General features: G+C 35.3%; 3 protein-coding genes across 10 annotated transcripts in view; 1 reads left to right on the top strand and 2 right to left on the bottom strand.

Annotated features, from left to right (window-relative positions):
- The window catches only part of LOC109599945 (cyclin-dependent kinase 14), a 121,084-nt gene extending 115,996 nt beyond the window's left edge, over positions 1-5,088 (top strand). For all 7 annotated transcript variants that reach the window (XM_049963200.1, XM_020016002.2, XM_049963198.1 and 4 more), the window contains 6 exons: positions 950-1,041; positions 1,106-1,280; positions 1,341-1,495; positions 1,554-1,800; positions 1,852-2,104; positions 2,160-5,088. In XM_049963200.1, the coding sequence (XP_049819157.1) occupies positions 950-1,041; positions 1,106-1,280; positions 1,341-1,495; positions 1,554-1,800; positions 1,852-2,104; positions 2,160-2,224 (987 nt within the window). In that variant the 3' untranslated portion in view covers positions 2,225-5,088. The remainder of the gene's footprint in view (positions 1-949; positions 1,042-1,105; positions 1,281-1,340; positions 1,496-1,553; positions 1,801-1,851; positions 2,105-2,159) is intronic.
- Positions 5,089-5,218: 130 nt separating this feature from the next.
- On the bottom strand, positions 5,219-7,860 carry LOC109599932 (puromycin-sensitive aminopeptidase-like). The gene is made up of 3 exons (XM_049963195.1): positions 7,674-7,860; positions 5,523-7,621; positions 5,219-5,469 (listed from the first exon to the last, which is right to left on the bottom strand). Exons 1-2 carry the CDS (start codon positions 7,794-7,796, stop codon positions 5,864-5,866), a joined length of 1,881 nt encoding a protein of 626 aa, XP_049819152.1. The 5' UTR covers positions 7,797-7,860; the 3' UTR covers positions 5,219-5,469; positions 5,523-5,863.
- A 122-nt stretch (positions 7,861-7,982) lies between these two features.
- On the bottom strand, positions 7,983-21,414 carry LOC109599941 (puromycin-sensitive aminopeptidase). 2 transcript variants are annotated; one of them, XM_020015998.2, is made up of 7 exons: positions 20,871-21,293; positions 16,778-16,960; positions 16,484-16,722; positions 15,178-15,462; positions 13,893-14,943; positions 11,606-11,977; positions 11,036-11,544 (listed from the first exon to the last, which is right to left on the bottom strand). In XM_020015998.2, exons 1-7 carry the CDS (start codon positions 21,276-21,278, stop codon positions 11,218-11,220), a joined length of 2,865 nt encoding a protein of 954 aa, XP_019871557.2. In that variant the 5' UTR covers positions 21,279-21,293; the 3' UTR covers positions 11,036-11,217. The 2 variants fall into 2 exon arrangements, with proteins under 2 accessions (XP_049819151.1, XP_019871557.2); XM_049963194.1 differs by lacking the exons at positions 11,036-11,544; positions 11,606-11,977; positions 13,893-14,943; ... (1 more) ...; positions 16,484-16,722; positions 16,778-16,960 and adding exons at positions 7,983-8,367; positions 8,419-8,790; positions 8,840-9,875; positions 9,930-10,214; positions 10,263-10,690 and having other exon boundaries at positions 20,871-21,414.
- Positions 21,415-21,983: the final 569 nt, after the last annotated feature.

Below are 21,983 nucleotides of genomic sequence, written 5' to 3'. Positions count from 1 at the left end.
ATCGAATTTTATATTGTACTTTGAAATAGTTACGGCTTTTGTTTTGGTTTGTTTTATAAAGATTCTTTATGATTCACTCGTTGGAAACATGCTGTGAAATCACTTACCATTTAAATCTTCTTATAATTTTATCTAGGAAAGTTGACAAACACTTTCTCCTCATTAAATTGTGAATTATATTCAAGAGATATTTTGAGCTAATTTAGTGAGTGGTTTGAAACAATTTAATTCTACAAATAAGAAAAGAAAATCTAAAAAGTTTCGAACATAAAACAAGAAAACCTTGTATAAACAGACCAACTAAAGTTTTAACTTATAAACTGTCTAAAACTAAAAACAATTTAAAACTTTAATATTCTACAGTTTGTTATCAAATATTTTATATACTTACTTCTAAAACTTTTGCCAATTTTTGTAACTATAGGAACTACGTCTTGCTATCTACGACACTTCTATACAAATATTTTCTATTCATTAAGTTTTTGAATCACATTCAACAAATATTTTGAGTTGATTTATAATTGTGTTTACAAACCTTGAACTGAATAATAAAATATTATTATTAAACACATTAGTGGTTTAATAATTAATTAGTATAAAATTTCAGAAGTTTCAAAAGTATAAATAAAGAAAACCATATTTCAAACCAACTTTACATAAATTACTTTATAGTTCTACAGCTTGTTGCCAAATATTTTGGTGGAACTACTTTTAAAACATTACAAATTTATGAAAATGAATAGTATTATGCGGAACACATTGGTTGTTGAAAATAATTCAATTAAATTAATAAAGAAAAAATATATAAAGAAGTTTTAAATCAATAAAAATGCATAAACAATCCAAATCAAATTTTAAAATTTTTTTACTTAAATAATCAAGTATATTCATTGTACGTTTTTTGCACAAATTTACTTACTAGTGATAATTGAATTGTGTTCTTTTTTAGGGTGATTCTCCGTTCGGGAAAACGGAGGCGTACATAAAATTAGAACAATTAGGTGAAGGCTCTTATGCAACGGTGTACAAAGGATTTAGCAAGTGAGTGCACCCCTTAACGTAAGTGTGTCGTCACGTGCTTAAAAACAAACGTGTCCTTTTCCAGTTTACAAAACCAGGTGGTGGCCCTGAAAGAGATCCGTCTGCAGGAAGAAGAGGGTGCCCCCTTCACCGCGATCCGCGAGGCTTCCCTACTAAAAGAACTGAAACACGCCAACATCGTAACGTTGCACGACATTGTACATACCCGAGAGACGCTCACATTCGTGTTTGAATATGTCGTAAGTGTTGTTGTGATTGTTTTATTGCGGTAAATTGACCTAGTTTTTATTTTTCTATAGCACACGGATTTGTCTCAGTACCTGGAAAGACACAGCGGCGGTCTGGATCCCAGGAACGTGCGTCTGTTCCTGTTCCAGCTGTTGCGAGGACTGTCGTACTGCCACAAACGCAGGGTGCTCCATCGGGACGTCAAGCCCCAAAATTTGCTCATCAGGTATACCATCAAGTTGTTTGGTCACACGGAACTTTTGATTATTATTTATTTTTTTCAGTGAAATGGGTGAACTCAAGTTGGCTGACTTCGGCTTGGCCAGAGCCAAATCAGTGCCGTCGCACACCTACTCGCACGAGGTGGTGACGCTCTGGTACCGACCTCCCGACGTTCTGCTCGGCAGCACCGAGTACTCAACGTCTTTGGACATGTGGGGCGTCGGTTGTATTTTCGTGGAAATGATCACCGGCATGGCCATCTTCCCCGGCGTTCGCGACACCTACGACCAGCTAGACAAAATCTTCAAGGTAATAATTGGCGGTTAATGACGTGGAGCAATTGTAATGCAATTCGTACAGGTTTTGGGAACGCCCACGGAGGAGGATTGGCCGGGGGTGACGAGACTGCCGGGCTACAAGCCGCACAGGATAGGCACCTACAAGTCGCGACGTCTGGGCATGACATGGCCCCGTTTGCACGACGTCATGCACGGCGAAGCGATGGCGACGTCGTTGCTACAGCTCGATCCTTTGAGGAGGCTCGGCGCCGAAGATGCCATGGTTCACCCTTACTTCAGCGAGCTACCCAACAAACTACTAGAACTGCCAGATGGTACGCGTTTAGCTATTACATTTATTTGTTTAATTTACGTGGTTGTTTTCTGCAGATGTTTCGATATTCAGTGTCGAAGGTGTGCACCTCTACCCGGAGCCGTACTCGGGGATTAAATGAGGGTTACCTATCTCTCTCAGGAAGAAACACGTCGTTCATCGTTCAGTGACCATTATTTAGTCAAAGCTGTCCTCCCACACCCCCCATTAATGTGCAAGCTTATGCATCCAACCACCCTCACATCTTACAAAACAATGCTACTATACATTCTATGTTTATGCATAATTGTTTAGTTTTTAAAGACGCTATCCATATTACGTCATGATTTTAATTATAGGAGTGCAATATTTTTATAATAAACAATTTGTTATATACATTGAAACTTGGAGAGTCCGGTGTTTTTTTATTGTGTATTGATTTTTTCGTTTGAGAGAAGACTGCATTTTAATCGTTAAGGTTCTGAGTGGATTGCAAACACACGTCCAAGGGTCAACGAATCTTATGTTATTTTTTCCTTTAGGCTAGACGAAATTCCGAACTGAAATCCATTCAGAAAGTCTGAGAGAACCGACCAACCGCAGTGAATCGGAATCTCAAACTCAACTTTGTTAGCTGTTTGACTCGATTCTAATTCACTGTGGATTGTTTCTAGATAATACGTTGTTCAAATGTCGCATTTCAATCATGTTTTTGTTTATTTTTAGTTTTAAACTTTATCGAATATTGTACGGATTTAGTTACCTTTTGAACGAATCCACGTATTGGTTTATTTTTTTTTTGTATAAAGGACTTTTTGTTAACGGTTCCAGTTGAGGTAGTGTGTAAAGGTTTAGATAGATTGGTATTTTTAGTTGAGCATTTTCGTAGCAATTTCTTTTGAACCTGAGTAACAATCGCTGAATCGCCCGCTTCGAAACCATTTTTAATACAATAAATGGTAAATGACGTTTTTGTGGCCAACAATTCGACAATCTGGACCAAGCAAAGATTCACTAGGTAATTGTTACTCTCGTTTAACGAGCATTATATGACGTAATCACGATATATTTTAACACTTTTCATGTACACTCAAAACATAAATATCCATTCCTTCCATGGTGCTCAATTAATACTAAAAAGAAAACTAAGACTTTAAGTGTCTGGTCGAAAACATGGGGCTGTTTAAGAATTAAAATTTAAACACTGCTATGCAGTGGTACTGATATAAAACAAGGCTGGGATATGCCATTGCCTTGCCGGCACAAATTTTTTTTTGTTTGTTTAGAAATATTTACGGTGAAGGACAGAATTTTTAAATCAATCACTTAGCCACTTAGACTATAACAACTTCTCTTTAATCCGAAACATTTTAGAGGAGGATAAATCCGAGTTCGTAGTGTCTTACTTAAGCGAATTAGAGTGTCTGTCAATATGATAGATTTAGAGTTTTTATATAAAAATAACGTAGCAATTGACGTAGTATTAAAAATTTTGCCCTTCACCACATGTAATTATTGTGTATAAATTATTTTTAACATTTGACTTTTGCGTAAGCCAGCAACTGTCAAGAATTTACCGTCAGATTTAAAAATATTAATATTCTTGTAAATAATGTACAAATTGTTGTTGAAATTAATTTGATACACCTTGTTGTTTTGCAACGTTGTCTTCTAGATTTATAAACTGGTTTTTTACGTTCTTACTGCACAGCACAGAAGTACAAATATGTAAAGGACCAAATTATATAAGGCAAAAGCCTACAGTGCCAATAACATAAAGTAAATCATTTCCGATATAATAATTATCACGTCCTTTAAATAGTTGTGGTTCCGTCACGTTTAGAAGAATACACATATTGAAAATCTGATCGTAAATGTGTAGAAAAAGTGATTAAATTGAAGTGCCAAAGGGCAATAGCTTAAGCATTAGCTCTAGTGAAAAATAGAATAATTTTTTAGGCGCATTTGTACTGTTTAGTTTCAAGTTTTTGATTCAGTTTGTTTCGAGGTTTCAAAATATTTAGGATATTGAAGAGAGTTTAGGCCTAATAATTAGAGCAGACACGGTATTTCTTACAAAAAGTGATTTATTTTTTGTTATCGGAAAACGTGAAATAATTAATTTTCGGCAATTAATTAATCAACAACGTGTCGCTTAGTTTATGTGATGGAACAAGACAAGTTTAACAGCTTTATTTCGGCGGGTCCAAACGCGTTGAAAATGTGTTATTTCACTGTGTTCAGGTAATTTTGATGAATTTGTTCTTTAGTTGACACATAGAACGCTGTGAGCTCTAGAACACCATCTTTTTAGTCTGTACAAAAAAATGGAAAATAGCGAAAAAAAATCGTAATCTGTAGTGTAGTCCATCTTTGGAAGAAGGCACTAAGTTAACGCGGCAATGCACCCCTCCTATGGTACGTCCAATTATTTAAATAATGAAAGAATTAAAACATGCCGTTCACTGATTTTCTACATCGTTAGCGACATGTTCAAATTAGCTTTAGAGAAGAAAAATTATATGGAAACACATCCAATGCTCTGTGCACGCTTGATGCGCACATTTTTATTTCATTTAAAAGACAAATCAAAATATTGGAACGCTGCGTCTCAGTCCTGGTTAAATGAGGGCGTGCACGGCTTAATGTAATATAATACCGTGTGTTTTTATGCCTTATATAATTGATGAGTGTATTATTTTATTGGCAAGTTGAGACGCACCGTTCGATCATTATTGCTCTTTGATTGCACCAGTTTTTATTTCATTTTGTTTACATTGTACAAAATTGGTGTATGTTTTTGCTCTTATGTGATAGAGTTGAATTGTTATTTTGATTTGTTATATAATGATGTATTTATTAAAGGTATATTTATGAATACCAAGGAATAATGGTGTACGTAAATCACTGTACCATGTTGCATTGTATATAGAAATAGTTGTTTATAATAAGATAATTATAAGAATATCGAAAATATTAATAATAAATAAATGTCTTTGTATAAAATATTTGTATTATTTGGATTATTATTAAATAATGGTTACTAATTTTATTATTAACTTAATAATATAACAAGTACTCTGATGCTGTTTTGGCATTACTGTTTAGCCATTTAGAATTTATTCTCACATTTTCCGCACACTGGTGGACGAGATTTTTGCCCAAATATTCACAGCCTCTAAAGAAATTCTCAATTTCCACAGCCATTTCTTCAGTTGCAAAATAAAGAGTTAACTTTTTGACTAGAATATAAAAATACTGTTTTTTCAGTCGCATAAAAATATAATTTATATTTGTTTTTATGAAGTTCCAAGCTAAATTTCTTCCTAACAGAGACGATGAGATGGTCAAAATTAATTGTACAGATTCTTGTGAAACTATTCTATCCTGAAAAAGCAAATTTAAAATTAATTAATAGATAATTAATTCATTTTACTCACTGAAAGAGAAAAACTCAATAGTTTTATTAGTAAATTTTCTTGACGAATATTTCCTAATAACTTGATAATTTTTAATTTTTCGCCTCCGTCTGATGAAGTATACATCCCCAATATTCGATTTAAATCATTTTCACTCATCTTACCAATAACCATGTGCTTCATGTAATACGATATTTCAATTTTAAATAATTCACTGTTGAAGTATTGTTCTATTTTATCAGATACAAACTCATAATCACATGTCATCATGTGTTCCAGCAAAATTTTTCGTAAATCATATTCAATTAAATTAATGCGATCCAGAACACTATGAAGGAACTTCCTCTGAAACTGTTACAAAGTTAATTTATACATAAAAAAATTAAAATACTTGCTTTATTAAAAACTTCCTTCAATCCGTGGTACTCCAATAAACAAGACATGTATCGAAAAATACTTAACATCCTTTTCAAAATTATATAAAATGTTTCTTTTTCATATGCTTTTAAAAAATTTAAGAAACAAACACTTGTAATTTTCCTGTATTTCATTAATGCAAACATGTCATCGAGGATTCCTAATCGGTCAGAGGAGGAAATTGTTTTATATTTAATTGCAGGTATTAAAGTTTCTAACATATCTGGTGTGTACTGAACTCTATAATATCCTCTGTTAACTTTTATCCAACAATCTGTAGGAATATTGTAAAGCTTAAGTTCAGTTTCTCTTTGTTCCAATAACAACTTTATTGTTTGAACAGTTAGGTCACTTGTCACATACGAAATTATTAGGGGGATCTTCCATAAAACGTTACACTCTTGCAACTCATGCCGGAAGTGCTTCTGGCTGATGACCAACCTAACAGTTCCTTTCTCTGACTTCCGACTTACTTCAAGTAAAGGATACCCAGTTTGATTGATCCAGCTCGCCATTACTTCCCCAACCAATCCATTTTTAAAATCACCAAACGCTTTCCACAAGTGTCTACTTGAGGTATTTCCAAATTTATTTTGATTCAAATACTTTCTGATGCCGTTCTTAAAAACATCGTCACCAACAAAATCGTGCAGCATCTTTATGATTGCAGCACCTTTCCTGTAAGTTATGACATCAAATACCTCCAATATGCCTTCCGCCTCCGTTATTGGAGCTTCCAGTGAGCGCGAACTTATCAGTGAATCTATATGCAACGCTTCCAACGTAACATCCACAAATTGTTCCCAAACATCTAGACTGAAAGCGTGACTAAGCCAGATAAATTGAAAATACGATGCAAAGCCCTCATTTAACCACAATTTGTTCCACCATTCCATCGTGACAAGATTACCAAACCACTGATGGGCAAATTCGTGACCAATCACCTCGGCTACTCTAATTTTGTAATGCAGGGACGGTTTTTCGGTACTTGGGTGTAGTACGTCCTCTCTGAAGATGATTAGTCCCCAGTTTTCCATAGCGTCGAAGTCAAATTCGACAACTGATATTAAATCCATTTTTGGCACTTTGTAATCCATTCCAAAGTAGTTTTTATAGAAAGACAAGCTTTCTGATGCATATTTTAAAGCCACTGTAGCGCATTTATTTTCTAATTTGGGCGTATACACTCTAATTTTATTAAATTTGTCTTCAACGTAATCAAATTCACCTACAATAAACGCCAGTAGATACGTCGGCATTATTGGAGTGGTTTGGTATTCAAATCTTGTTAACAGGTTTGTTTCTTGCACTTTTACCTTTACAGGCATGTTTGAGAGAGAGATTAAGTTATTGGGTACGACTACAGTCAAACTAAAGGTTGATTTAAAACAAGGTTCGTCGAAGCAAGGAAAACATCTTCTTGAATCTGTTGGAGCAAACTGTGTTACAATCATATATTTTTCATTACCATTTTCATTGTTATATTTACTCCTGTATAAACCTCTTTTATCATTGTTTATAATGCCTTCATATAAAAAGTGAAGGTGCCAGATTCCTGGGGGAATAAAATCTTCAAATACAATCTTTACAAAATCGTATTTATTTATAATGTTCACACTTTCCGAATGTGTGCTAAATATTTTCACCTCCTTAATATTAAGGTCGACTGCATGTAAAAATATTTCCTTTGTTTGTTCTAAAATCTACATACAAGTATAAGCGTTTATTTCAAATTAATATATTACAATATCCTACCTGAAGTTTAATGGACAAATTGCCTTGAAATGTGAAAGAATTTAAATCGGGTGTTACTGTCAAATTATAATGAATTGGAATCACTGTTTTAGGTAGCCTCAGAGGAATGTTCCGGTTACACATTTTAATTTGTTATAATAATTTTTCAACATATTCATTCTAACAAACTTTGGTGATTAATTTATATCTATACAGTCCCATACAATACCTTGATAACCATATAACAATTGCATTATAAGATTAGATAATTTTTAAATTTATACATTCATTGTTAATTTTTTGGTGATTATGGAAAATAAAACAATGTAATAATGTAAAATCTATATAAAAGTAATATGGGACAATCAACTAATAAATTCAAGTATTAACATTCTTTAAGAAATATCCTAATGCTGTCGGAATCTCGTTTCAACCATTTAGAATTTAATCTGATGGTTTCGACTGCCTGTTGAATACTCCTTTCGGTGCCCGGAAGTGGGTTTGTCGAAAAATATTCTTCTACTTCCAGAGCCATTTCCTCGCTAGCAAAATCCTGAACCAGAGTTTTCACAAGTCTAGTCAACAAAACAGTACTTGTTCTTTCACTGATCTTCTTAGAATGCTGTTTAAAATGGTTCCAAGCTAGTTTCCTTCCCACAAGTGAGGTAGCTACTGATAATATAACTGAAGGCATATCTTGAGCACGCACTTCATCCTAAAAAATTTCAGTTAGAAACAAATAAATAAATATATTAATTACACGTACAGTCATGGCAAACGCCAAAGTGTTTGACAACAATCTGGGGCTAACAGTAGACCCTAAAGCACCAATTATTCGTTCTTTTTCTTCATGTAAATCCGTAGACCGGTAAAGTCCTAACAGCGTATCATATTCCTTATTACCTCCACAGCGGATCACAGCCTTATAACACACACTTCGTAGGTTGGCCGGCAAAGTTTTCTCACATTTTACGTGAGCTTCAAACCGTTTGCGTGCCTCTTGAATCACATTTTCGTCACCTAAACTTGCCAATCTTGCCAAAATAGTGGCTCGAAGAAGTTTCTTCAAATGAGTCTCGTTTGGCTTCTCCTCCCAATCGATTCGACCAGATATTGTTTTCAACAACTCTTTTTGATACTGAAAAAATCCATTTAATTCATGCAATAGTTATTTTCTAAGAAATTACCTTATTGAAGTCGGGTCCGTAATTAGTGCTGGCTAAAAGTTTTCCCAAACTTCCAAGAATATTTAAAATGGACGCCCATATATTAAAGTCCATTTCCCCTTCGTATGCCTTTAAAATTTTTAAAATTTGCACCGTGTTGGCGTGTCCAGCTTTAACCATTGCGAACAAATCGTTTAAAATACTTAACCTGTCAATAGTGGATAAAGTTTGTTCTCTAACAGCGGGAATCAATTTCGCCAGCATGTCTTCAGGATACTTCACTCTATAAAAACCGTTACTCAATGGGTTCACTTTTATCCATTCATCTATGGTGACATCCGGGATGAAAAGAGAACATTCCTTAGCCTCCAACAATGTACTAACTACAGAATTTTTTGCAGTAGTCACATCAATAGGTATAATCCATGAGCATTCCTCAGGAGGGTCAGAACCGTCGGAGGTGAATTTATCCTGAGTAAAGGTTAATAGAACTCCACTTTCAGCAGGTGCTACCGACACAGATATCATGGGATACCCAATCTGCTTGGTCCAACTGGGCATGATTTTACTAACCGGCTTTCCGCTCCCCTCCTCCAAAGCGTTCCACAGATCCTCCGTGCACGTGTTTTGATACATGTGCTTCGTCAAGTACAAGTTCATGCCTTTGCGAAAATCACAATCGCCAATATAACTGTGCAACATTCGTATCACTGACGCCCCTTTGTTGTAACTAATAGCATCAAAAATCTCAAACAACTCGTACGGATTGTTAATGGGAATTTCGATGGGATGGGAATTCCTCAAGCCGTCCAATTCTAGGGCTTTGTTGTAGGTGTCTATGAACTGAACCCAAACGTGGAAATCCGGAAATAGTTTGTCCAGGCATAAGTTTGGAATGAAGGAAGCGAAACCCTCGTTCAGCCAAAGGTGGGTCCACCATTCCATTGTGACCAAATTGCCAAACCATTGATGGGCTAGTTCGTGACCCACCACCATTGCAACGGCTTGCCTGTTCATTTCTGACGTGTTTTCCGGATCGACTAATAAACGGGTTTCACTGCAAAATTATTAGTAAAATAAACAAAGGTTTATTGACTCCAGAAAAAATTACCGGTAAGTTACAAGGCCCCAGTTTTCCATAGCTCCAAAACTGAAGTCTGCAACCGTCACCAAATCTATTTTTGGCAGTGGATATGCGGTGTTGAAGTAGTCTTTATAGAAAGGCAAAACTTGGACTGCTACATCCAACGCGTATAAACCTTGTTCCTTTCTTCCTTTAGGTGTGTATACACGTACCAAAACACCATCAGAAGATGTTTTCTCAACGTAGTCGTATTCACCAATGACAAAGGCCACTAAGTAGGTTGACATAACCGGGGTTTTATCGAAATCATATCTGAAAATACCAATTAGTACATGGGCAACAAAAATAACACCATTTTACCTGATCAATTCGTTGGACTCGTCTCTACTTTGTATCACAGGCATGTTAGACAAGGCGGTAAGATTCTTAGGCACTGTTAAACTGATATTGAATGTCGCCTTGATGGCCGGCTCGTCCCAGCAAGGGAAGCAACTTCTGGCGTCGGTTGCACAGAATTGTGTAACGGCCGCGTATTTTTGTGTTCCATCTTCTCCGACGTATTTGCTGCGATAGAATCCTCTTAAGGAGTCGCTTATTGTACCGTTGAAGGTGATGTTGAGGTTGTATTCGCCCTCCTCGATTTTTTCGTTGAATTTGATTATTGCTCTTTCGTCATCGGAGCAGAAAATGGTTTTAGTGGGGTTGCGATTTTCTTTGCCTTCGAGTCGGACGGAATCGAAGTTGAGGTTTATAGCGTTCAGGATAATTTGATCAGTCGGTTCCAGTATCTATAAATAAACGTTAATGGGTTTTATTAATTGATGTTAATTAATTGAATACCGTAATTTTAATTGATGTTGTTCCCGAGAATGTGAGAGAAGTCAAATTTGGCCTCAAATGAATTTCATACTGGGAAGGCTTTATGTTTTTTGGCAGTCTTTGAAATATATTTTCATTAGACATATTTTAATGGTTCATAGACACACGTATGTATGAAATTCTAGTAATTATATAAAAGGATTTAAATGGTGATAACGTTGATTGCTCAAGGGTTATAATTTAATCTAATAACTTATCAACATTTACGAGTGCCTATGATGTCATGGTGGATTATGGTGAAATTAAAACACACATTTATTTTTTCAACAATATATTTTTACAACTGAATATGAAACAAATACTTTTATATATAATTAATCGTAAACAATTACAAAAATTCTAAAATTAATAAACTAGGTACAGTCACTGGCATGATTTACCGTTAAAAAACTTTTAAGTATACAAAATATAAAGAATTAAGTACATGTAAGTACAATTACGAGGTGAGGTATTTGCGTATGGCCTCGGAGTCCCTCTTGAGCCACGCCGTGTTCAACTGTATGGTCTCGATGGCTTGTTGCACGGTTCTTTCGGTGCCAGGCGACTTGTGTTCCTTGAAGAACTCCTCGACTTCACGGGACTTTTCCTCGCTGGCGAAACTTTCAGTCAGGTATTTCACCAGTCTGGTGAGCAGGTATCCGCTGAATCTTTCCACGATCTTCGACCAATTGTCCTTGAAGAACTGCCAGGCTAATTCACGGCCCAAACGGGTCAATGCCACGGAAATGATTACGAAGACCGTGTCTTGAGAACGAACCTCAGCCTAAAATTGTGGGCAATTAGAATAAAACAATAATTAACTTGTACCGTTTATTAGTACTTACCGACATGGCGAACTCGAGGACTTTGAGCAGCAACTCCACATCTTTGGCGGCGCCCAGCGCCCTGCTGATCCTGTCCTTCTCCTCGTGCAGATCGGTGGATCTGTACAGCTTCAGCAACGTGTCAAACTCCTCTTTGCCGCCGGCACGCAACACCGTTTTGTAGCAAGCGCTCCTCAGGTCGGCCGGCAGGTTGCTCTCGTTCTTGACGTGGGCTTCGAAGCGTTCACGCGCCTCTTTGGTCGAGTGCTCGTGGTCGAGCCAGGCCAAACGACCCAGCACCAAGCCGCGTAGTAGGGTGTCCAGGTGAGTCTCGCCAGATTTTAAATTCCAACCAAGGCGGACGTATACTTTGTCCAGCAGATTTTTTTGGTACTGGAAAAGATCAATATTTTAATTATTGATACATGTACGGGACTTTTGTCACAGAGCCTTTTCTGATAGTACCACCCATATGATATTTAGTTCTGTTTTTGTTTCATTAGTAAAAAGTTATCAAGTTCCCTAGAATTCATCCTCCAAAAAATATTATTAAGGAGGCGAAAAAGAAGAAAATCTAATTCTAATCAATATTCATGACATTTGGTGGTCTGGAGATTCTGTGATTTGACGACTGTATTTTTGTTTTATTAGCACATTAGTAAAATTTTACCTTAAAAAAATATTGAGGAGAAAATGAAGAAAAGCTTTCAATCAAAATTTTATGATATTTGGCCGTTTGGAATTCCTGTCTTTTGAAGACTATATTTTTATTTTATTAGTACAAAAATATCAAAATTTGTTCAGAATTCAACCTTTCTGAAGTTCCACTGTTTTGAAGACTGTATTTTTATTTCATTAGTACATAAATGATCAAAAATTGCTATTATAAAGGAGACGAAAAAAAGAAATGCTTCCAATAAAAAAGTCATGACATTTGTTCCTCTAAAATTTCTGTTTTGACGACAGTATTTTTGTTTCATTATTACAAAAAAGTTATCAAAAATTCCCCAGAATTCAACCTTCAAAAAATTTCAATAAGGAGGCGAATAACAAGAAAAGCATCTAATCAAAATTCATAAAATTTGGCCCTCCGGAAATTGTGTGATTGAAGGCTGTATTTTTATTTCATTAGTACGAAAATAATCAAAAATTGTTCAGAATTTAACATTCAAAAAAATATTAACAAGGAGGGAGTTCAAACTCTTCTTTTTAGAAGAGTTTGAACTCTGAAATTTCTGTGATTTGAAGAACTATTTTTGTTTTATTTGTACAAAAATTCAAAAAATATTGAGGAGACAAGCTTTCAAACAAAATTTCATGACATTTGGTTCTCTGGATTTCCTATGTTTTGAAGACTGCATTTTTATTTTATTAGTACAAAAATGATCAAAATTTGTTCAGAAAAATTTCTAATCAAAATTCAGGACATTTGATCTTCTGGAGTTCTTGTTGTATTTTTTTTCTTTTGGACCTAATCAATGATATTCTTCAAATGTTGAATTCTGAGCAATGTTTGATCATTTTGATAGTGATTAAACATAATGCCACAAGGTAATGATCGCATATGGGAGCTACCTCCACAAAATGCCCTATTATTCCACAAATCCTGTTTATTTTGGAAGGCACTTCGCATAAATATTTATCTACGTGTGAACTACTTGCAACAGGAACTATGTAATCAATTATCTAGTAATTATTTTTACATACACCTTGCACAACGAAAAAAAACCGCCAGTGCAATCTGTGTAAATCATGCAATAATATCAATAAACAATGAGCCATTACATATAAAAAATTCCGAGAACGTCGTTCGTACATAATTCATCGGCACTATCCCCTTTTACAAGATGTATTAATTACGCCATTATGAATATTAATGAAGCTAGATAGCACGTGCACAAACGGCTCTCTCGACATTGTTACGATCATTTAATTATGTTAATGCGTGCAATGTAAATTGAATCTTCGGCGAGGAAAAAAACGCACGCGCCGCTCAACCTGTTTTGTACGCGCGACGCCCAATTTGCAAATGCCGCCCCGTACACAAAGAACAATATCAGATTAGAAAGTACGGTTGGCGATTTATTACGGTAAACGGGCGTAATTAATTGATCGCTTTCAATGTACAATGATCGGACGAGCGTGCGTTTCGTTTCCCGTTAGATTGTTGTTTACTGGTTTATTATATAAAACAGGGATTTGCATAATTCGAGTTGGGGCACCGGCGGACGTAATTGTTTGTTGATATACGTGAGAATTTAATTAGTCTTAATGATGTGTTGGACGAAACTATTATTAAATGTTTCACCTGATTGTAAGCATCCTCGAACTCGGTGTGGCTCATGAGTTGTCCCAGTTTGCCCAAGATGTTAGAGATGGAGGACCAGACGTTGTAATCAGTTTCGTCTTCGTACGCCCTAAGCATCTTGAGCACTTCGACTGTGCTGGTATGCCCAGCCTTTACCATCGCAAACAAGTCATCTAGCAAACCCAATCTATCCAAAGGTGGCAAAGATTTGTTGCGAATGGCGGGGATCAACTTCTCCAGCATTTCAGGAGGATATTGGGTCCTGTAGAAGCCTATGGTTCCTGGATTGATTTTAATCCAGTCGTTTGGTCCAACGTCCGCTATATGCACATCAGCCTGCTTGGTGCTGAGCACGGTGCTGATGGCCTCCTTACCCGGATTCTTGGAGGTCGAAATGGAAATGGGGATCATCCACAGATACTCCTCAGTGGGCTTGGAACCGTCAGCGATGAATTTGCTTTGCGACAACGAAAGGGTAACGCCTCCTTCGGCGCAGCTCTTTTGTTCCACAGTTACAACGGGGAAACCCATCTGTTTGGTCCAGGTGGACATGACATCGCCCACCGGTTTGTTGCTGGCTTCTTCCAAAGCAGCCCACAAGTCTTCAGTGAAGGTGTTCTTGTACTGGTGCCTAGTCAGGTACAAATGCATGCCCTTGCGGAAATCGGCGTCGCCGATGTAGTGGTGCAACATCCGGATCACCGATGCACCCTTGTTGTAGCTGATGTCATCAAAGATCTCGTCGATTTCGGACGGATTGTTCACCGGCACCTCAATGGGGTGCGAGTTCTTCAAACTATCCAGCTCCAGAGCTTTGATATACGAATCGTTGACGAACTGGGTCCAGATGTCGTACTCGGGAAACAGATAGTTCACGCACAAAAACTCGACGAACGAGGCGTAGCCTTCGTTCAGCCAGAGATGGGTCCACCATTCCATGGTAACCAGATTGCCGAACCACTGATGGGCCAGCTCGTGGCCTACGACCAGAGCGATCCATTGCTTGCTCACCGCCGAGGTGTTCTGTGGGTCGACCAACAGGCAAGTTTCCCTACAAAAAACACATTACATTAAGAAACCAATTAATATTATTCACTCAAATCGATTAGCCGGCTACCTTGATTGATACAAATTAGTGACAGCACCAGTTGCATAACCGTTTGTATGTTAATTGGTGACAGTAAATCACTTCTGGCCACGTGAAGAATCAACGACAGAATATTAATATTCATGCGTTATCCATATTGGTAGTCTATTTCAAAATAACAATAAATTTAACAGTTACCTGTAGGTGACGAGTCCCCAGTTCTCCATGGCGCCGGCACTGAAGTCGGCGATGGCGATCAAATCGATTTTGGGGAGCGGATAGGCGATGTTAAAGTAGTCCTTGTAGTAGGGCAACACTTCGGTCGCCACTTCCAGGGCGAACAAACCCTGCTCCTTCTTGCCTTTGGGCGTGTACACCCTAACCAAAACTCCATCTGACGATTTGTCCTCCACGTAGTCGTACTCCCCGATAACAGCAGCCACCAGGTACGTGGACATGATGGGGGTTTTTTGAAAATCGTATCTAGCAAAACGAAATAAATTAATTGTGGTTGCGTCAGCGAACTTTTACTCGCATGGGAAAGGTATTTTTTTAAGAGGATTTTTTATACGTTTTCTAATAATATTGTGCAACCGAAATAACTGTACCCATGTTTTATTATTATAAATAAAATTTACATAATAAATACGGCGCAATATCAATCAACGTCTTTTTTAGTAGTAAGGGATTGGTAATGGCTATAAAATGTTGTTTAATTACAAAGTGTTTCGTTTACGTAAATGTTTATTTTAATAATAGAAGTCAATTACTGTTTTCAAATAAATTCAATTTAGATGTTGTATTGATTTTACTCAACGCAGTTATATCATCAAGATTATGAATGAATAATAACATTAATATGGATGCAGAAATAGACATTTAAAATTAAATTCATTCATTCAGAAAAACTAAATAACTAAGTAATTATTTGAAATAATCCATAATAAAATAATGGTAATTAAAACGATGATCAGTTTAATTACAGTAATTACCTGGATTATTATTTATATTTCGAGCAAATAGTATTTAATGACAAAGGAATGTTAACAAGTCAGTAATTAAGCAATAACTAGAAAAATAACATTAAAAAATTTCATTTTTGAAATTAATTCTCCAAATTTGAGAATGCTCATTTAGTCCATAATATTCAAACAGGGTTTGAATGTTTTACATTCAATATACAGGGTGGTGTACAATGTTATTTCTAGGCAATATCTCGAGAATTATTAAAAAATAAAAATAAAATTTGGAGGACAAGTTTAATTAGATATCATGAACGAAATTCAAAAGATTGAATTTTAAATAGATATTACATTTTTAGATAACTGTTGCTGAAAGGAATTCAGTTGTACCACTCTTTGTAAGGTAATTATAATTTACAAAATATTGAGCACTCTAAAAACAACAACTAGGTTGCCTGTTATCCTAACAACAGAAAACGAAAACAAAATTTGGGGAACACGGACCTGAAAGATAATTAGACGTCATGATGATCGACTTTTACCTGATTAAATCTCCTTCCGGTGTGGAGTTCTTGACGGGCATATTGGACAGGGCAACCAAATCTTTTGGCACAGTGAGACTGATGTCGAAAGTGGCCTTGAGGGCGGGCTCATCCCAACAGGGGAAGCACCTACGAGCATCCGTGGACTCGAACTGCGTCACAGCAGCGTAAGTCTCCTCGCCCTTTTCGTTCACATACTTGCTTCTGTACAAACCCTTCATTTTATCGTTGATCTCCCCCTAATAAAAAAACAAAGGATTAAAAATTAAGTGACTAAAAGTTTTTATCTCGTACCTTGAAGATAATGTCGAGGTCGTATTCGGCAGGTTGAAGGGTGGTGTTGAATTTGAATCTGGCGACCTCCTCTTCGGCACATAGTTGCACCTCCGGCTTCAGCTCCTTGTCGCCCTTCACCGTCACGGAGTCTAGTTGTAGGTCTAGCGCGTTCAGTACTATTTGGTCGGTGGCTTGCACAACCTAAAATCAATGCGGCTGTAGGAGAGATGTACGTCCCAAAACTCCTAACCAACCCATGACCTCTGTACATGCAATAATTTTATTTTTGGGGTCGGTTCAAGTGCGTAGATTCCAAATGCAATGCAAATAAGCACCGTAGAATTTTATGGTGTGTACTTTTAGGGATCAAAATACGAGGTCGCGAAACAATGACCAACATTCTATACCGTACATCTGTAAATGTTTTACTTGGAATTAAACTACGAGAGTAAATTACTGTTTTCCCATTTTACCAATTGGGTGTTCAATTAATTAGACTTAGGTGCTTAAAATGTGCAATAAGAGGTCATGGACTGGTTATTTAATCAGCAATTACCTAAGTTGCAATACTCAGACCCTCATGTGGAACCTCTCACACTTGTTCACTGACGGAAAATTTGAAAATCAAAATTTCCCAAATCAAACAACAACAATAACATTTCGACATCTCATATCAAGTTATTGCCTTTTGAAGGCAAACGCATTTTATAATTAAATTTATGGGAAAATATCGTTGAAATATGCATACGATTTTCACCTTTCACATGTTACATGATTGGAGGACTGGTAATTAATGGAAATGAAAAACTGCCTTTTCCCAGTTCCAAGGTACGTTACGTTACAACATGAAATCGCCACATATTGATCAGTCATTAAATTATTCATGTCCGGGGTAGTATTTTTCCTAGTTTATGATAATTGATTAATTTGTAAACATATAAAAAACAACTAAAAACAGTTAGTAGAGTTTACTCTAAGTAACAGCTGTAATAAAAAAACTGAAATAGTTTTAATTCTGTAGTTGCATTCGAACGATAATTGCCTGTTTTGTAATATCCGTCAATTTGCATATGTATTTAGCACTTGGGTTTATTTTCGGTCGGCGCATGAGATTATTCATTGTTTTACTTGGTTACCGTTATTTTTTACAATCGCCAATTAAATCGAACAATGGAAATTCACGACCATCGGATGCTAGTCGTTTTGCAGTTTAACGCTGTGCCGGTCACGGGACGCATCCGAAAATGAAAATTCGACACGTTCGCCTTACGAAACTTTCGTTTCACTTGCAAACAAGCTGATAACACAAATTCCCTTAAGTGAGAGGTCAAATGATTTTGCTGATTTAGGCAATTTTTAATAAGTGTTCAAAAACGGTTGAAGAATTACATTACACAAATATGTGTATTTGTTTATCGTGTTAAAATTGTACAATAAATCAATATAACATGACTGAACATGTAGCGGATTTACATAAAGTATATATCAATAAAAGAAATACATAAATTCGTAACTTATAATAAAGTCAAACTATTTCAGTGGATATACACAGTGGTCAGACTATATTTTAACCATTTCACAATTTATAAAATATTTAAAAATAGTTGAATAATCACTGCCTGAGTATGTGTGTATTACTTCATCTTTTAAAAATTATATAAATCATTAAAAACAGGAAAAATAGAAGAAATAAATAAATTCGTACCTCAGGCCTATTTATAATAAAGTAAAACTTTCAGTGAATGTACACAGAGATCATGCAATATTTTAACCATTCATTGTATAAAATATTCAAAATTTATTGAACAAACATTGCCTGAATATGGATTTATTAGTTGATCTTTTTCAAATTGTATAAATCAATAAAAACAGGAAAAATATAAAATAAATAAATTCCTGTCTCAGATATATTTATAATAAAGAAAAACTATTTCAGTAAATGTACAGCGGACACACAATATTTTAACCAATCCAAAATGAATATAATGTTAAAAATTTATTGAAGAAACACTGCCTGAATATGCATTTATTAATTCATCTTTTACAAATTATATAAATTAATAAACACAGGAAAATAGAAGAAATACATGAATTCCTACCTCAGGTATATTTAGAATAAAGGATAACTATTTCATTTAAATGTACAGGAGTCAAACAATATTTTAACCATTGCAAAATGTATGAAATATTAAAAAATGTATTGAAGAAATATTACCTGAATGTATTTATTAATTCATCTTTTAAAAGTTGTATAGATCAGTATAAACAGGAAAAATAGAAAAATACATAAATTCCTTGACATTTGTAAATGTAGTAGGATCAAAAAATATTTTAACCATTCCAAAATGTATAAAATATTAAAAATTTATTAATAAATAATTGTATAAATCAATAAAAACAGGAAATTAGAAGAAATATATAAATTCCTACCACAGATATATTTATAATAAAGTAAAACTATTTCTGTGAATGTACACAGAGGTCTGACAATATTTTAACCATTCTAAAATGTATAAAATATTCAAAAATTATTGGAGAAACATTGTCTGAATATGTGTTTTATAGTTCATGTTTCAAAATTGTATAAATCAATAAAAACAGGACAAATAGATGTAGTAACTAAATTCCTATCTCAGGTTTATATATGATAAAGTATTGCCTGAATATATTTTTATTACATTATCTCTTAAAAATTGAATGAATCAATAAACGAAAAATACAAGAAATACACAAGTTCCTATCTCAGGTTTATTTAAGTAGAATTATTTCAGTAAACGTACACTGAGGTCAGGTCAGATAATATTTTCACCATTCTAAAATATATAAAATCTCTAAAAATTTTTGAAGAAACATTTCCTGAATATGTGTTTATTAAATAACTTTTTAAAAATCGTATACATCAATAAAAGTCAGGAAAAATATAGGAAATATAAATTCCTACTCAAATTTATAATAAAGCGATTTATTTATAATAAAGCAAAACTATTTCACTGAATATCTACAGATGTCGGATAACATTTTAACATTCCAAAATATATAAAATAAACAAAAATTTCCTGAATATGTGTTCATCTGTTTATATTTTAAAAATTGTATAAAACAATAAAAAATGTATAACAATTAATTACGTATCATTCATGAAATTAAAATATAAAATAAGTCTAATTGTTGCTTAGATTTTATCATTTTCTTATTGTAAAGTAATTAGATTCTAACTGGATATTGATAAAATTTTATTCGATTTTGAGACACTATACAGAAATGTGACATAGTTGTACTACTTTTAACCATTTCAAAATGTTTAAAATATTTTAAAATTGCATAAATATATTTCTATTAGGTTATCTTTTAAAATTCAATTAAAAAACAAAAAAGTCGAATATATACAGTAGGTGATGTTTTAGAGAATTCAATGAAGTATCGTCCGGTCTTTCCATTAATTTTTTTTTCAATGTACAGTTAGATTTTTTTTACTTTACTATAAGAAAATGAGTAGAATGTCTAATTTGACAATTGATAAGTAACAATTAGACTTCAACAGTTTAATTTCATGGATAACATGTTACACAGTGGTGAACCCCGTAGACGGAAAAAATAACTGGTGATTCAGATAAGTATTGATTTTAACAATATCTGTCGTTTCTATGTATTTGGGTGGCTTTCACTAAACTTCCAACCAATTGTAAAATACTAACATGACAAATATAAAATGGCAGTTTTTATTCGCTCGATATGAAACATTAAAAAACCGTATCAAAGAAATAGAACGCTATAAAAAAATCACTTGATTACACTCGAATTTCTGATAAGATAAGACCGCGTTCCATTTGCACAATCGAAAGTCCCGAGGGCGACGAAAACAACGGTGCTGAACGAAAACAAAAACGAAATAATTTAAAACGCCGAATTCTATATTGAATTGGTTCGCCTCCAAAAAAGTTAAAAATAAATGGTCACCGCAAAAATCCGTACGTTTCGCAGAAACCCAAGTGAGTGGCGGCGACTGGCGAATTACGCGCTGGCCCCGTTCGCGACGCACATCGTGAAAACCGGCATATGTTATGCGGGGACCATCCCGTGCCGTCGCGTCTTACCAACAAGAGAGACCTACCTCAATCCGTATGGAGACCACACCACGGAACGTGAGCAGCTTCAGATCGGGCACCAGCTCCAGACGATAGTGGATCGGCCTGACGCTCTTCGGCAGTCTCTCGAACGGCTTTCCCTCAGGCATTTTATTTCCCGCGGTCTGTGCGGCACACGATGACGAAAATCTGTTGCTGGCACTACAACTAAAATCACTGCTGCGGCGAAAATCGAAGCCGCTGCGCCCCACTGACACAACAACCGAATGAACGCAACGAGAACCGTTTCGTGTGCGAGCTAGTGGGAGGGGTAGGGGGCGGTTCGCGCGGAAACCGCTCTTCTGCTGTCCGTGTAACGGTACCGTGGGGAGGACGCCGGTTTTCGCTGCACGTCTGGCCAACGCGACGCCGTTACGCATCAAACTGTTTGACATGAGCGGACGGCAGTTTTGTTTTTTTACGACGGGTGCCTAGCAGGGAAACACGTGAATCCCGAATTAGGTTAATCGTGGAGGCCGGGGTCTAGGCAATCCCATTGCCGTCGTGTAATCGGGGTTGCCGGTGTTGCCATTCGGTAAACCAACTTTCTGTGGATTGATCATTTTCGTTAAAAACGTTCGACACGATTCGGTTTTTGAAGTAAACAAGTGTTTTATCTTTTTCTTATATACCGATCAAAAAGAATTCAACTGAATTTTTAGGGGAGGTCATGTAAGAGAGAGTAAATATTTCACACTACAGGGCAAACTTGCAGACTTGTTATTAAAAATAGTCATTATATAAAGTACTAATGTTTAACATTTACCAGAAATTTTATAACCATTATTTTTCACACTTTAGATATAAAATAAATGTTTACTCTCATTTTATTATCCAAACAAAATTGAATGATGTAATAATATTCCTACACATACAAATGGTTTGTTAATTTTTAACATTTACATTTCTATAATTGTATAATTATTTTTAATAATTAAATTAAATATATATTTAAATAATTTAGAATTTATTGAACAATTTGTAGGTTGAACAATATTGATATTTACAAGGCGCTTAGTTAATAAGTTTGGTAGTATTCCTCTCAGAATTATTTTATTGTATAAGATTATTTAAATAATTTTATAATTAATTTTATATAC

This window comes from Aethina tumida, chromosome 2 (genome assembly GCF_024364675.1).
Source record: "Aethina tumida isolate Nest 87 chromosome 2, icAetTumi1.1, whole genome shotgun sequence".
NCBI lineage: Eukaryota > Metazoa > Arthropoda > Insecta > Coleoptera > Nitidulidae > Aethina > Aethina tumida.
This window is presented reverse-complemented; position numbering and strand designations above follow the sequence as displayed.